At 37.7% G+C, this 17,291-nt stretch overlaps 1 protein-coding gene across 2 annotated transcripts; it reads left to right on the top strand.

Annotated features, from left to right (window-relative positions):
* Nucleotides 1-2,414: 2,414 nt before the first annotated feature.
* Nucleotides 2,415-16,320, top strand: ssuh2.1 (ssu-2 homolog, tandem duplicate 1). Of its 2 annotated transcripts, XM_027020218.3 has the most exons (12): nt 2,415-2,626; nt 10,083-10,178; nt 10,363-10,447; nt 10,620-10,749; nt 11,061-11,121; nt 12,077-12,201; nt 12,872-12,934; nt 13,766-13,845; nt 14,100-14,192; nt 14,456-14,561; nt 15,128-15,235; nt 15,680-16,320. In XM_027020218.3, exons 1-12 carry the CDS (start codon nt 2,602-2,604, stop codon nt 15,812-15,814), a joined length of 1,107 nt encoding a protein of 368 aa, XP_026876019.2. In that variant the 5' UTR covers nt 2,415-2,601; the 3' UTR covers nt 15,815-16,320. The 2 variants fall into 2 exon arrangements, with proteins under 2 accessions (XP_026876019.2, XP_081561856.1); XM_081705730.1 differs by lacking the exons at nt 11,061-11,121; nt 12,077-12,201.
* The last annotated feature ends 971 nt before the right edge of the window (nt 16,321-17,291 follow it).

Genomic DNA, 17,291 nt, shown 5'->3' with positions numbered 1-17,291 from the left:
ACTAAAGGAAAGCTACTACACGCTGACTTGGTGGTTCTGTCCATCTATTGGTCTGTAATGTGTCTGCTAGAGAGCTTATGCTCTCATTCAGTTGTCAGTTCGCCTCTCTCAGAGCTTCTATTGCATTCATCACCTCAACTGGTAGACGTAGCCATTGGTCTGCACTGTGTGTTATACTTACATTTTCAGCATTTAGCAGACACTCTTATCTGGAGCGACTTACAAAATGCTTTGTCATTTACTCATAGAATACATCCTAGCCAGTACAGTACGTTAGAGTCCAAGATACCATTAAACTGTTGAAATACAAGGATCAATGCTGATGCCTAGAAGTGCAAAAAACATAAGCTCTATCTCAGACAACAATCAGTGCAATAAACAATAAGCACTAGAGTTAGCCAATATAGGAGCAGTCAACATCAGTGCAATAAACAATACACTACAAGTAGTAGAGTTTTAATTAGTCGACATAGACGCAGGGTCAGTGGTCGTTTAAATAATCCACAAATAAATGGGTCTTCAGTCTGTGATTGAAGATCGCAAGGGACTCTGCAGTCCGGACAGCAAGCAGAAGTTCGTTCCACCATCTAGGAGCCAGGACAGAGAATAGTCTCAATGATTGTCTCCCATGAGAATTGAAACATGATATTTCAAACTGAACTGTACTTGAGATATGAAGTACTCGAGGTACAGATCGGGCTTTGATCATTGACATCATATATGGAGGGGATGGTCCATTTTTGGCTTTGTAGGTAAGCATCAAGGTTTTAAATCTGTTGAGGGCAGCTACTGGAAGCCAATGAAGGAATGTCATCCAAATCCTTAAATCTGTAGTCTGAAGAAGCTCCAATCTCTGAATTTGGAAAGTCCTGGCTGGAGGTATGACCAGGGGTTGTCGAGTCGGCTGTCTTACTTCCCCGTTAACCAGGGTACTCTACTTCATAATCATCCAGGTAGGTGGGAGGATGAGTCAAGTGTTGGGTCCTGATCACTGGCTCTGTTGCAGTCTGAGGATAGCTTTTTGATTTCACAGCAATCACTGTATCTGGCTCAAAGGACCACAATTATTAGTGATGTTATGGAGTATAGTTGTGAAAACTGTGGGTAATCCGATCATAATAAATAAAATTCCAGAATAACAGATTATCTTCCAGACTGAATTTCTTGTTTATTTGTTGATACAGAGGTTGAATGATACAGTTGCTTGTAGAATGTCCACTTTGTTTTCTATGTGTACAAGTGTGTATTGTGTGTGTGTGGGTGTGTGTGTGTGGTCCTAAGGCAAACAAAGACGCGTAATCAGAACATATACAGAAACAGTATATATTTTATCAATATACATTGATAAATGGCTCCACCTAGCGTCTAAACTGTTTTACTTACTCGTGACCTACACGTGTGCGTCCATAATCTTAAACTCATAAATCATGCAAGAAATATACCTCGACATCATAATATGATCGATATACTGTAGCATTGCCTATTATATCAATATATCCTTGCATAAAAACTCGAGGAACTATAGGAACTAGACTTAAACCCATAACCAATAACAAACCCGAAATTACCAATGCCTAGAATTACATAAATTGTACAAATTGTACATCTACTCACTTGTACACAAATAGCTAATCTAAGCACAGTTGAGTTCTACCAGGAACTAAATCAAGTTGAAACGTAAAGCATCCCGTATTTTCATTACACGACTACCACGACCAATCAGAACAACGTCCTTTTTAACAAACGTTAAAGGTAGAGCTCTTTTGTTTCCATATCTCATGTTGTGTCAGAATATCTTTCTTCATTTCCAGAACAATTCTGAACGTTATAATAATAATAATAATAATAATAATAATAATAATAATAATAATAATAATAATAATAATAATGTCTTTTCTTTCTTTTTTTTCTTTTCTTTTTAATTTTTTTTTTTATTTTTTATTTTTTATATTTTTTTACAGAACAGTGATTTGTGATTGGTTGCAGACGTCTATCATGTTTCGACTTAGGGCGTTGTAACCTAAATGCATTGAAAATGAAATGAAAAATGCAAAAGCCTACATATCAATGAAAATAATCACAGTCGTAGTGTCCATTATAGTTGCTGCGTTAGTTCAATACCTTCTTACTGAAAATCTGCACAAAAGCTGTATTAGGTCTTTTCTTGATAATCAAAAGTTATACTGTATCATAATGTATGATCATGTGTGATTCAAACGAGTTTGCGGGAGAGGAAAAAACATGCCCATTGTAATCGTTGCGACGTAATCCTTTTTATGATTTTTTTAAACCAAACTTTGTTATTATTGTTGTATGTCGAGAGGGAGTATGTGGGTGAAGGCGGTGGGCTGAAAACAGGAAACACGTCTCTACACTGTCTCTAGAGTGTACAAGCACAAACCACTTAAATAAAGTAAATAAATGACTAACAATTTTGAACGGGCGGAGCTTGCACGTGTATCCTGCGTATTGTCATACGCAGCTTGAATTCAGTTAAGATTTATTGATCGGTAAATTTAATTTTAGGTTACCCAAGTTACCCGCTGCTTTATATGCTCCATCTCCAGCAGAATTTAGGCTGCACTGTCTCTTTTGCCAGCTATGGATGAAAAAAGCGACGATATTGGTAAGTGACTGTATTTTTTTGTGGGTACAGTGATTTGCAGGTCTCATTAATATTAGGCAATATATTACGGTCATTTCGACACACGATAATCGTATATTAACGATATGTCTTTTAGAGTAGGCAATATAAAAGGTGAAGAAAACTGAAGTACTTCACACGTTAGCTTTAGGCCAGATAGCCGTTTTACAGTACATGAGTATAGGCTACTTGTTCTAAACAAAAAAAGTAAACGTTAATTAAGGTTTCTCAAATTAATTGTGATTTTCGATTCATTAGTTGTCAGAATTAAGAATCTGGGAAACAACTCGTTTCTCCAACTTCCACGGGTACAAAACATTTGCGACATGTTTTGGGTGTAGGCTATACGTAGAAAACTGTTCTGGTGAGGATGCATTATACTATGTTGCCTGAAGAGGGCTGATGAAAAAATTAAAAGGTAAATTCCAGGTGAGCAACAACACTCCCCGACGGCTGTTTATCCTTAGAAATCGAAGCATTTAAAAGCAAACTGTGTGATGAACAGCCTACGTCACCAACGTGGTGAGCCTCCCACTAGAGTCCATGACTACAGAAACATTTGGAGATAGCTGTGTTGTCCATTTATAATTTAAAAACAGAACTCTAGATTCAATAACAGACGGATATAAACCTGAAGATGCGTTTCCTTTGTTGAAACTTGTTACACATTATAATGAGGAACATAGTAAACTCATACATTTATATTTGTATTCTGATCTCAGATATGGAGTTTTATCTCAGTTTAACTGTTCACTTCAATATAACTGCTCACCTGATTTCTCCAGGCGATCACGCAGATATTCATTTCTTTCAACATTAAGTCAAATGACTTTGGGGAGCTACAGATGTTTGATCTTGGAAAGCTTCTGCCTACAAACAGTCCCGGACCTCCTGATATAACAATGTAGCTCAAGCTCAAATGTTAGCTAAGTAGTGTGTATTTTGTCAGACATTCTAAGGAGTCTGATTGCCAAGAACACTCCTAGGAGTGTTGAAAGAGCTCCAAAGAGTTGATCATATTAAAAAAATACAATTGCAGCAGTCATACAATGAAAGAATTGTATGAATAATTTCTATCATACAACAAGAACAAGAACAAGTGAACAGCATTATATGGCCTATTAAGCCACTCACTGCCTTTAGAGCACCATTTTTTTTGGACATCTTCCATTATTTAGCTCATGTGACATCCCTGCATGGTAAAGAACACAATTTACTTTGTTTGCATATGACCTTAGCAAAGTTTAAAGCAAAACAGTGATAAAGTAGAGCATTCAGTTTAGTGCAAAGGAGTTCCATCATAGTATTTATTAGCAGTATTTAGTATTTATTACTGTTCTGAAAGGCAAGGCAAGGCAGGTTTAGATGTATAGCACTTTTCATACACAGGGGCAATTCAGTGTGCTTTGCAAGTATGTGAGCCTATATTGATTTCTTTCTCATGATAAATATCCACTGACACACTGTACAAACTACATTCATACTGTTTATGGAGAGCATAGACTCGCTCAAACATCTTAGGGCCCTCTTCGTCCCTGCTGTAAATAACAGACTGCAGTCTGTTTCAGATTTTGCCCATGCTCTGTAAGGGCTGTGGTTTTTACAGCTGTACCAGATTGATTCAGGATGATAGCACAGAGTTGATGCCAGAATTATTGGCACTCTTCAAGTAACTGCACAAAAAAAAAAAAAAAAAATCATATAAAAGTATATGATTATTCAAATTTTCCTGAAAAATGTTTATTGCCGATTGCTTACTATTTATCTAAGAAATCATTTCTACAAGACTTGTTTTATGAATAGTGTATTCTTTCAAAAAAAAAAAAAAAATTAGGATTTCCAGTAGTTGAATTGAAATAAATTGGGATTCTATAGCTACTATACAACAACTTAATTGTAAACAAATTATGACTGAATACAACAAATCAGTTATCTGCCATAGAATAGAGAAATCATCATTTAGCCCTGAGAGTGGACAGTGGTTAAGGTACTTAACTAATAATCAGAAGGTTTCCAGTTCAAGCCCCACTGTTGCCAAGTTGCCACTGTTGGGCACCTGAGCAAGACCCTTAACCCTCAAGTTGTGTAAGTTAGTTTTTTTCCCCTACTCCAACACAAATTATCCAACTAACCACCTCATTAACAACCCCTTCCTGAGCTGGAGTGAGTGTGTAAAAGCAGCTACAGCTCTAAAATGTCCAAGGCAGGAGGTCTGCAGTATGAAGGCTGGGAAACTGACACACTATCTACATGGAAAATGAACTTTGATATAGACTATAGAGATAGAGCACATTTAGGCCACACCTACACTGTGAAAACAACTGACTTTCCATTTGATTTGCATTGCATACTTATTTTTATTGCTTTTAAGAGGATCCATGAACATACTGCCCTCCATGTACAATAAGGAATATGATATGAGAGGAAAAGTGGAACCCAGAAATACAGTTTGAACACCATCATCACATTTGGTGAACAAAAGGGATTATTATACAAAAAAAAATCACCTAATATCTACTGTCAGATTTAGTGGTGAATAGCGTAATTATTGATCATTCATTATTAGAGACTGTCAGATATGGTGCTGAAGCCTTGGATCTGTTTTGTTACTAATGGCGTCTGGTGAATATCAATGGCATAATCAATTCAACTAAATACCAGGACATTTTTGCTAAAAATTTGATTGCCTCTGCCAGAAGACTGAAATGTTCAGCAAAATACTGACCCCAAGCACATATTGAAAGCTACACAGAAATGGCTGGAAAAGAAAATCAAAGCTTTCCAGTGGCCTTCTCAGTCCCTAGACTTGAATCCAATCGAAACCTATGCTGTGTATTAAAGAAGGCAGTCCACAAGCAAAGACCTAAGATTATCAAGGAACTGGAATTGTTCTGCATGGAGAAGTTGTCTAAGTTGGCTTAGCACATGTTCTCTAACCTTGAGGGAGAAAAATTGGGAAGGTGGGCACTGAGGACACTGATGACATTATCTCAGTGTCACCAGTCTGCCTATCCGTAGTGGCCTGTTAGGTAGAGCAGATGATACAGTGGGCTTGGAGTCTACCATAGAGGCCTGTCAATACTTTGTGCATGAGGGTGTCATTGACTCAGATCTAAATAGCTGACTAGTGTTTCGGAGGGTACCTTTGCTGAGGCATTCATCTCCTTTTGAGTGTTTTATCCAGTCTCAGGTTCAGTTTGACATTCAGTCCTATATCCACTACTTTGTTTAGTCTTCTAGTCCTTTTTCCTTCCAGTCCCATTTTTACCTGGACCTTAGATGTGTTTGTGTTCCTGGCCCCTGCCCAGGATTAATTGCTGCTTTGACCAAGACAAGCCTCCCATGACCAATACAAGCCTCAATGTCTTCCTTTTTGTGCCTCTGAAGCTGCAAGGGCAGGTGGGTTGTTGTTCTGTTGTCATTCCCTTCTTTGGTGTAAACGCCTAGCCAGGTACCTCTTGTTTTTATTTTGTTTTTTTACCCCAATGTTTTGTCTTGCTCCTCATCGGTGGTTCATTTGATACAACTTCATTTGATACAACTTCATTGGTTCATTTGATACTGTTTAAGCCTGCACAGCTGTTCCTTGTTTTTTTGGCTGTGTTTTACTTCCTTGGTTCCCTGTTTTCATTGACCAGTAATAACTTTTGCAAATGCTCTATCAGGCGTTCATATTGTTTTGATGTGTATTTTTAGTGAGGGATTTTGTGTGTCTTTGTGGTGTTTCATAAATATTTTTTAATTCTGCCCTTATGCTAAGTGACTTGTTTGTGCTCTATAGATTTGATCTAATCTTATTTTGGTTTTGCTTACTTTTTGTAATTTCCTCTACTACTGTTATTAATTCTTACTATATTAAAGTCATTTATTTACTCTAGTACTCCTAACCGTGGATACATATTCAGTCAATAAAGGACTCTCACACATGAATCCAAATTCTACGATTTTGTTACCTGCCTACATTACGTATAATTTTTTTTTTATACGTAATAAGGCAGCTCATCCATTAGTTTAAGTCTAAAATATCACTCGTTGCATGTGTGTTGCATTTAATATACTCATTGCTGCTTATTAAGGGTCCCAGAATTTCTGGTGTTGACTCTACATATAGCTGATTTAAAAAAGCAGGTAGAAAGGTGAACTTCACACATGCAATCAACAAATAGAAGCCTTGATTACATAACAACATGCCATTCTCAATGTAGTAGTGCATACCCTTTTGCTATTAATATTGTCTGGTTAGTTTTTTAGTGGAACAGCAATAATGAAATACTTTGCGTAGTGTCAACTGAAACTTTTAGCAGCATATATCCATGAAATCCGAGTCCACATTAATTATATCATTAATTGATTTTTATAGAAACTTTACCAGTGTGAGCTGTTTAAACACAAGTTTTTTTTTTGTCAAATTCTGATGCTGAAAACCACTGACTATTTATGTAAAAGCCTTGTCACGTAAAGACCTGTTGTACTATGGCTGTTTTAGTTGTAAGCTTTCTTGTGCCCAAATGAAAGTAAAAAATCCTTGCTATTGCCTTTTAAGTATGGCTTGTTTTTACGTAAACATTTGATCTCTCCTGCTATCTTGATAGCTGCGGTTAGCTGATAGTTTGATAACTATAATATCTCTGCCTTTACCCTGACCTCTGGGTTGGGTGCCACTGATTGAGTATAAATATACAAAACCACACTTGTTAGTGATGCGTCGGTCATCAGATTTGAAATAGAGCCAAGACAGCCATGCTTAGATGTATATATTTTTAACCAAAAGGTCAAACATCAATGAATGGCATGCCAAACTCCAGCTCCAGAGTATCTGGAGTAGCTGTTGTGTAGATTATTGCTACTTACGTAATTGTAAATGGTGCAGTGGATGTAGTGCTATTGCATGTAACAGTTAGTAGAATCACAAATTGTGCTGCTGTTTACAGCCATAAAGATGCATCTATTTGCTCAAATTAAAGAGAAGGGGAATGGGGGTATCTGAAGGCAATACTCTCATGCCTCTTTACATATAAGGGGCAGCTCTAGTCACCAGGCCAATTATAGTGGGTGTCTGTAAGTCCAGCGATTCCCCTGCGTTCCAAATTGCTTGTTTCCATTTCAACTGTCTGTGCTCAAGTGCTATTTCTAGTGACTGATTGAACATCATGTAGCCAGGCAGATTTATAAAAGTCAAAATAAGCAATGAATCAAACAAGCCCTCCCCATCTGACTGACTAGCAACATGTTTAGCGTGATGTTACAGCAAGTTCATTTTCTGCTGAAAAATCCTGTACATGGTACCTTTTGAAGTGTTAACCTTTTTCTTGATTTCATCCAAGGATGCCAGATAGGTGTTGGCAATGCAGTGATATATATTATTGTGATACATTACTTTGTGATATGTATTTCTGATATTTTCAGTATTTCTAGAACTAGTTGGGGTGAAAGCTAGTAGTGTCATAATGTACCTTTCAAAATTGCACAGTAGCATAAAGTTGATTTAGCATCCAAAATATTGTTCTTCTGTTACTTCAGAAATAAATTATGTATTAGTGAAGGTTGGTAAATCATTGTACTCAGGTTTTGATGCCATTGTTTTCAATGAGGTCCGACTGTCATACTGGTGCATTGTGTCCTTTCCGGCTTCATATCAAACATCAGAAAAATATTGTGAATATCAGATAGCATAAAAATGTTTGCCAGTATTCTGATGTTTTATTTTTGTCATATTGCACACCCCTAACACTAAGCCCTTTTTTTTATCAGTTATATAGTTGCTGTGGTTTCTTTATGCGTCATTGTTACGTCACGCACCAGGCCACACTGAATAAGCGCTTGCTCTCTTGGGCCCATATTTATGTATATTTATTTTATCCATTGTTAAGCAGTAGTGCCTCATAGTCTACACAAATAAGTCTACCTGAGGTGAATTGGTCCCTGGGTAGGGATGTATTACCATCAGAGCAGTGTATACCTTTACTTTACCTCCTACACTAAACTCCTTAGAACTCCAGCACATGGAACCTAAATATTTGTGTCAGTGGCTTGGGTAGGTTTATAGCTTCATGTCACAAACACAACTCCACACAGCTCCATATTGTGCCACCGACTGATTTTTCTGGGGAAAGGAAGTCTACTGTCCCACATGGGTGAGAAAGGTTGGACTCCTCAGGCTTATTGAACTGTCCTACGTTCAACCACTTTTAGGAGCTTTCTGCCATTAATAAACAAACACAGCCTTGCAGTACCAATGAATGCCCACTGTCAGCTAAGCCCCAGAAATGCTCTCATTCTTTTTGGCAGCAGACTCAGCTCCTCGTATAGTGATGTATTTTGAGTGCATTGTTCCTGTAGCCACCAACTCTCCCTATTCTCCTTTAGCCAAAAGATCAATCTTAAGTGTGATCTCAGCTGGAGCAAAAGCCCATTTGTACAGCTATTTATGTCTGCTGATTACTGGTATTGTTTGCTAATTTCATCACACTAAGTGTGAGAAGTTCTGTATTTATAACTTTGTATGCCAGGGCATTCAAATAGGCAAGGGAATAGTAACATGAATAGCTGACATGGACTAATTGCTAAGTAAACCTAGAGAAGAATGAGGTTTCATGAAAAGGAAGGGCACATAAAATTCCAGCGCTCTGTTTATCAGCAGGAAAAAAGTAGAAATGTAGAATTTGAGGCTTATCTTCTCTTTGATTAGTTTCAGGTTTTTGCCTTGAATTTTTTCAGCACCCATGTCCTACTTCAGCTTCTGAAGCTTCCGAATCTTTTTGGATTCTCGGTGTCCTGCATTCCGAAGTGCTTTGTACTGAAGGGACGCACTGACTTGGCCTCTTGAAGTCCTGGCAAATCCCCATGTGTTTGCTTTTGTCTGTTTGTTTGGTATCAAATCAAATTAATCAGTGGTGATGAGGACTCAAGAAAAAACAACCGGCATGGCTCCAGATTACTGTTCCAACCAAACAGGAGCACACTTTATATAAGTAATCATATGTTGAACCTAACTAAATAAACAAGTGAGATCCGGCAAGCTCGTCCTGGGTTGGAATGAAAATATGTGGACTGAATAGCTGTTTGCAGAAAATATTACCTACACACAGGCTACAAGCTATATGTTTACAAAATGCACTTTTTAAGATAAGTGAAACTAATAAATTGGTCCGTGAGAGTAGGTACAAGGTAGGAGAGCAGGTACAAGGTGACAGGTGAGTGTATAATTAACTGGCTACCAACAGCTTTTACTTTCTCCTTAAAGCAGACATTCTTAATTCAGTCTTCCTAAAGCCCATTACAGATTTTATTTTTATTTTATGTTGTAAATCACATGTACAATTCTGATGATGAACTAAGAACTGGACTGGAACAAAAATGAGGACTGGATTGAATTCCGTTGCCTCAATTTTTTTTTGCCAGAAACCTGTAACTTCACAGTCTTTATGTCTTTCCACAGGCGAATTTGACCCCAGCATCCCTGAAGAGGGTCCATCAGCGCCCCCTCCTGGCTGGTTGGACAGCGTAGAAGGTTATGGGGACCCTAAAGATGACGGTGAGTGCTTTCTGGCATAGGGAAGGCAGGATATCGCATGCATAAGTGACAGTAAGTGACAATAGACTTTAGCCTTGCAGTCAAAGCAAGGGGATGCCACATTAAGACAGAGGAAAAAAAATTAAACACAATCTGCTTTGCAATTGTTTTGAGCTGTCCTGATTTAGCCCATATGTGTCATCAGATTGCACAGACCAGATCTGCCCTCTACCGGCTGACTTTGTCCCACACCCTGAACATGACAGGAATGCGTCTGTCCCCAATGTGAAGTACGCTCAGCTTTGTACACCTCACGTACAGCAAAACATATTATAGGATTTATACTATATTATTCTAATGCGCAAATATAGCACCATGACATGTAGGACAAAGAATTGCTTTGGTGTAAATGGTAATGTAATTGTAATTGGGTTGTAACCGGGATTGTAACTGGATTTGCAGGGTTCCTCAGGTATCTGAAGATGTAGCCCGAGAGGCCTTGCTCCAGTTTGTGGGGAAAAAGTGGACATACAGCAGCAAGCCAGCCCAAAACCTCGTCTTCAAGGACCTGAAGCCTTTCACAGTGTACCGTGTAAATCCTTCCCCTAAATCGTTTAGTCTTGATTACACTGCAATGATGACATTGGTCTAGTATTGTTAGAATATACCTGATTTTGTAAGGTTTATTTTCTTTTTGTGTAGTTCTTACTTATATGTCTCATTATGTACAGAGAGATATTGGCATGCTTTTCCAATGCTGCCATGTCATATGCAAAGTCTGTGACTGGTTATTTCTTTGATTAATTTGTTGTCACTGTCATCAAACTCCAACGGGTGTATTGCCTTATACATTTAAAGGCAATTCACATTCAGAGGATAACATATTTTTCTATTTTATTTTAGTACCGTTTGGAAACGTTTACTGAGTCAAGATCAAGCTCTTGGGAGCATGAGATATATAATGGTACTGTAGCTATGGCTTTTAGATACCATTTACATTTAGTGTTCCTTCTGATTTAAAGGAACAGTTGCACCAAAATGTAATATATAAATATGGCTTACTGTAAATTATTGACTTTTAATGGATGCATTCTTTAGCATATGTCACTGTTGTTGCCAAACTTCACATACAATAAATTAATGGCAATATTAATAAATTACTGCACTTCATATACAGTACCAATCAAATGTTTGGACACAACTGAATGAATGTATGATTTTCATAGTCTTAAAGGCATTTGATTCTTGTGCTTTGTTGAAATTTGTACTGTGTATATATATGAATTAATTTGTGTGCATGTGTGTGTGTGTATATATATATATATATATATATATATATATATATATATATATATATATATATATATATAAATTAAGTTTACTTTAATTCATATGTGAATTCATTATTTTTCATTTTTGAATTAAAGAAAAAAATGAATAAAATTATTTTAAAAATAATTTTTAATTCTCACTCTGCAAATAGTTTTAATTTAGAACTTTATTTCCTCACCATACAAGTGCTCTGCATATATGAGAATGCCTTCAAGACTGATGGAAAGGCATCATAGGTGCCTGCCTCATGAAGCAGGTTAAAAGAGCACCAAGAGTATGGAAAGCTGTATCAAAGTACAGGATATTTACTTTGAAGAATCTAAGATAGCCAATATTTGTTTCACATAGCATAATCACATATTTATTTCATAGTTTTGAAACCTTCATTGTTTTTCTAAAATGTAGATAATATAAAAAATAAGTAGGTGTGTCCAAACCTTTGACTGGTACTGTATACTGCAGTGTATACAAACTTAATTTGCTACATGAATGATGGGCAATTGAGACTGAAGTTGAAAAAGGAAAATCCCAATCCAATTTTTATCAGAGAAGAAGTTCTCCATTTTTATATTTTGTTTCGTCTTCAGGGCAGGTTGTGGATGGACCACAGTATGGTATGGCCCCGCCCCCATGGCTAGTGGAAGTTCAGTATCCAACCAAATTCACTGACACAGTGCAGAAAGTGCATGTTCCACACACCTCATCTGTAAAAGTACGTCACTTACGTTGATGAATACAGACATGGTTACTGTGCATATTGTTTCTTCTTTTGATTTTTAAAAGCAATTTAGTCATTGTCAGCTGCCTCTGTTCACCAGTGATCTCTATCCTATTATGAGACAGACATCAGAATGACTTGTGGTTTAATGTCCAGATCCAGAGATGTGCTTTACCAAGCTGATATTTATGAGAGTGCTTTATGGCTGCACTGTTGTAAACAAAGAAAACCAGCCACAGAAAGGAAAGGAATTAGGACATTGTTATGGAAACCGTCTTAAAGGCGTATGATCCAGTACTACTGCAACTTCCTCAGTAACTACACTGAATCTGGCATTTGAAAAGTGAATATCGTGAGATTGGACCTACCGATGGGACTTTATAAGAGGTACCTAAGCTGCTCTGAAAACAAAATGCAGCAGAGCAGCTTATTAAAGAGACAGAATATCATTTATCTTTATTAGTGTATATTTTCTGCACTTCCTGTATTAGCAGGAAGTGTGCGGTCTTTCCAGCAACCTCCTAAGTGATCTGTAGAACGTGTGGATTGACTATTGGCCCTGGAGTACAGGTCTGGAGAACCACTGGGTGTTAATGTATTACTGTGGTTCAGTCTGCCCTTTTTCTCCTTTTGCCAATACACCTGCTCTCACCGGCTGCCACAGACTTGCTACAGATGTCACGGGAAGGGGCGGGTGAGATGCACACACTGTCACGGCAGAGGACGGGTAAGTAGATGTCTCACACCCCTTGCCACATCTAAATCCAGCCTACAGTACCCAAATCTGCAGGGCCAGGTTTTGGGTCATCTTGGCCTGTACTGGTGTGGCTCGCTTACCGCAGATACTCTTATTAGGAGTCTCTTGGATTTAGGCTGCAGTGTCACAGGTGTATACTATTAACTTGCCAAGGTATAACATGACATAATGCAGCTGTATATGTTACAACAGTTCAAAGAAATGTGTTCAGATAATTCACTGGTTGAGAATGCTTTTATTTTTTAAAAACAATAGCAATACCCTGGTTTTCCAGTCCTCATATATTGTAATTAAGATCGTGAGAAACATTTCCTTATTCCCTTTCTCTTTATTCTCTTTCCCTTTTTGTCTTTCCCCCTTCTCTCCTTTTCAATTTTCCCTATTCCTTTTCCCTATTCACTTTGTCTCTTCCTCATCCATTTTCTTTCCCTATTCACTTTCCAAATTCTCTTTTCCTTCTTCTCCCCTTTTCTGTTTCCTGATTCACTTTTCCTACTTAATTTCCCCTTTTCCTTTCCTATTTACCTGTTTTACCTCTGTCCCTGTTTTTTCCCTTCTCCCTTTTCCTGTATTCCTTCCTTACTCTCATTCCCTATTTTCTTTGCATTTTTCCATATTCTTTTTCCCTATAATCTTTCCCTGTTCACTTTCCCTATTTTGGGCCATCCATCACATATAGTACCGTCGATCGCTGAATCTAAAATCTCCATGGTTTGGGTCAAAAGATCCTCAGATTAAACCCTCTGCTCTGCCTGGCCCTTGACTTTGAATGAACTGAGCTCCAAGCCATTTTGCCCTCAGACTAGCTGCATGTCCTGCCACGGGGTGAGCCACGGCCGCAACAGAAGATGCACCAGCTGTCATGGGAGAGGAAGCAGAGTGTAAGTACCTCCCTTCATCCTGGAGAAACCATATCAAGTGCTTCTGTATATATTGTTGCCTAATGATAAACACTGGAGCTCACTTTACATTAGCAAGCTCTGTATTCCATAGGAATGTCACCTGCAATTGATTAGATGTGTTCTGTATTTATATATTGATGAATTTAGGTATTTATGAATTAATGTATTTACAAATTAATTAACATTATTCCAAAGACTCCAGTGATTAAGTACTGCCCTTCCCCTGCCTGCAGGTGTACATGGTGCCACAGTAGCGGACACAAAACATGCCGCAAATGCAACGGCAATAAGAAGCTTTTACACTTTATAGAGCTCAAAATCACATGGTAGGTTTGCGAGATGAGCGTGAGGTGAGCTGTTTAACAAATCTGGACACAAGCTTTGTAGACATTTGTTTAAATAAGGAATTCATTTCCAATAGCCATTTCAATGTTTCTGAATATCAAAAATAAATTTTGGTAGTGTTATGTTACATGATATTAGGTTGGCATATTAGGAACTGCCATGTCCCATGATGTTAGGCTGGCGTGTTCTGTAGTGTTATGTGACATGGTGTTTCAGTAATGGTATGTTATATGGTGTGTCTCAGGAAAAACCAGGTGTATGAGTTCATACCTGACCGACAGCTCGAGTTCCCCATGAAGAAATTTGAGAAGGTCTCTGGGGAAGTGTTCTTCACTGATGAAAGTATCCTGGTATTCATTCACTCATTCGTTCATTCATTCTTTCTAAAGCTGTGAGGAGACTCAAAGTTCATTCAGGCAGGGTCTGCTATAATCTTATGATTTCTACCACTGGAACATACAGAAAAAAATGCAGAATACAGTATACGTGGAAAGTATGCAAAACTGCAATTGAAAATTCAATTTTTGCATCAGTTTACTGTCTTTTTTAACATCCTTAACATTTACAGTAGGATTTACAACCAAAGTTTCAGTCAGCATATGTTATTACAGTCTCAGGGGAATGGTAAGATAAACAGCACTCAAATATACAGCTCTTTATTTATTTTATTTTTGTTCTTTTACTGTATATCAAGCATCAGTAGCTTATAAAAATGTATGGGTTTTGGCCTTAGCTTTCTTCAGCGTTCCCAAAGGGGAAAAAATGTTTAAAAGCATATGGTTATTTTTTATTATATTATTTGCAACATGGTATCATCTTATATTTTGAAATGCTTGTAAACCTTCACAGCCTATAACATAAACGCTGTTGAATGAGGTTCCCAGGAGCAGTATTAAACGCAGAGCCATGGTTGCAGGTCTATCCGATAGTGGGCTTCCCTGACCAGGATATCTGCGATGCCTCCAAAGGAGCGATCCAGGAGCATCTAACCAAATATTCTGTCGTCAGCCGCATTCTACAACAGGTGAACAAACCTCCGTATTAAGGCGCGATTATTACTCACAAACGGTTGCCTTGTTAACGACCGTTAGAGAGGTTGTGAATGTTGATGTCTCCACTAGGGGGCAGCAATTGCCAGCATTTTAAAGTTTATACTGGCTTGCTACAGCACTGCGGAGTGCATTGCTCTTGTGTAGTGGATTCAGTTCACTCATAAGCTGCTGAAAGAACTCTGTTCGAGGAAGGCCTACAGTATACACTGACGTGCTGTTGCTCTTCAGGAATGGGTTTGAACCAGCATGCTTAAATGCATCCAAATGGTTTGCTTTGTCATTTTGTCATTTTTATAATTCAAACTTGCACAATGATTATGATTTTCTCTCTCTCTCTCTCTCTCTCTCTCTCTCTCTCTCTCTCTCTCTCTCTCTCTCTCTCTCTCTCTCCGCCCCCCCCCCCCCCTCCCCCACAGCGGCAGACAATAGAGCTGGTGCCTCTTACTCATGCTTTCTACTCATACAATGGGAAAGACTATGACTATTTTGTTTATGGGACAGAAAACAGGGTTCACACCACTAAATATCCGTCCTCCTGCACTGTCCTGTAACCTTCCTGTCTCATCCCTTCAGGTCGATGAAGTTATTATTATCTGTTGTTTTATAATATATTTTAATATAGGCTGCTGAAAAACCTCTGATTGTTTATGCATTAATGTAACTCGAAAAGTCTGTTTAGTTGGACAATAATGGAACAAAAGACATAAAATGAGTGAAGATTTTTTTAAAACTATGCTTTCAAAAGCTCCATAATCATATTACAGTATAACTGTATGAATATGCTATACAACATTAATTCCACTTTTTTCTTAGCTCAAGTGATGGCTATATATTGTTTAAGATCTCCAGCTTTAAAAAATGGAGCTAGGAGAAGAAAATGATAAAACGTTAACATCTGCCAGTGGAACAAGTTGTTTTGGACCATTGCTATTGCTTAAGTCTGCATGAAATCTTCCCACAATATAAGGGTAACTGATGTTTTCAAATGGTATGTTACAATGAAACTGTGTATGATATATGAATAAAACTGGCAAAATGTCAGTTATGAGACTTTTTATGACTTTGATGATTTATATTTTGTTTGAGGGTGTGTATTTCTGTGCGCATCTCTCTCTCTCTCTCTCTCTCGCTCTCCTTCTTTGTGTGTGTGTCTTTATATGTATGTGTAATTTATATAATTTTCCACCCAAAAATGTTTGCTTGTTAATGACTGAAACACACCTGCACATAAAACACTTTTTGCCAATGACATACTGATATTCTCTTGCTCATCCTAATTACATCTCAATTCTCACAAAGCTCAGCATTTGTAAATGTTAAGAGCCCTAGAAGCAATTTAGTTTTAAACTAGTGGAACTACAATGGACACTCCCAACTGATATTACTTCCTTTAATTTGAATGCAGAGGACAAGCCCTCAGAATTTTAATGTCTATATACAATTAACTGATTTCCCCACTCCAACTACTTTTCATATTGTTAATAACATGGATTAAAATTTTAAATTATTTTAATTACAATTAATTTGAATTAGCATTTAACCAGCACTAGACACTATCTAAACGAATATATGCTAAATTAAAAGTGTTATCCCTTTTAAAAGTACTTTTTTCAGATCAGATTTATCAGTTTTGTCCTTCGAGTAGTTGTAGCATATCCGGCCATTAATGCTCTAGTACAGCATTTTTAACTGCTTGATGTTCTTGTGACGTTCCTGTTTGGTCTCACTTTAGATTTTGGCATTACGGCGAGTTCCTCGGCGTACCTGTCCCATTACATGCAAGTGTCTTGATTTCATGACATGATTTCAAATCCCCAAATCCCAGACGCCTGTAGGGGGAGACAGCGAGCAGATACTGCCCCTTCAAAACCTCACCAGGAGTTTAGTGGAAAATAAAAGGAATTTACAAACAACTTTGGCTTTTTTGGAGTTTTGCCAATAGAGGAGCTGTTTTATTCCTTGAAGTCAAATGCATAAAATACACATGTAGGAAAATAGGAAAATTCGCAAGCGTGTTTCTGAAGACGA

Source organism: Electrophorus electricus, chromosome 22 (genome assembly GCF_041902795.1).
Source record: "Electrophorus electricus isolate QZ-2024a chromosome 22, ASM4190279v1, whole genome shotgun sequence".
Classification (NCBI taxonomy): Eukaryota; Metazoa; Chordata; class Actinopteri; order Gymnotiformes; family Gymnotidae; genus Electrophorus; species Electrophorus electricus.
The sequence above is the reverse complement of the archived record's forward strand: the minus strand, read 5'-3'. Positions and strand labels throughout refer to the sequence as shown.

Bases quoted from the DNA above. Each gene is read 5' to 3' on its own strand.
- ssuh2.1 (XM_027020218.3), top strand. From the start codon at position 2,602: ATGGATGAAAAAAGCGACGATATTG. The intron at 12,935-13,765 runs GTAAGTAGATGT...TTTTGCCCTCAG, and splicing joins ACTGTCACGGCAGAGGACGG to ACTAGCTGCATGTCCTGCCA. The intron at 13,846-14,099 runs GTAAGTACCTCC...CCCTGCCTGCAG, and splicing joins CATGGGAGAGGAAGCAGAGT to GTGTACATGGTGCCACAGTA.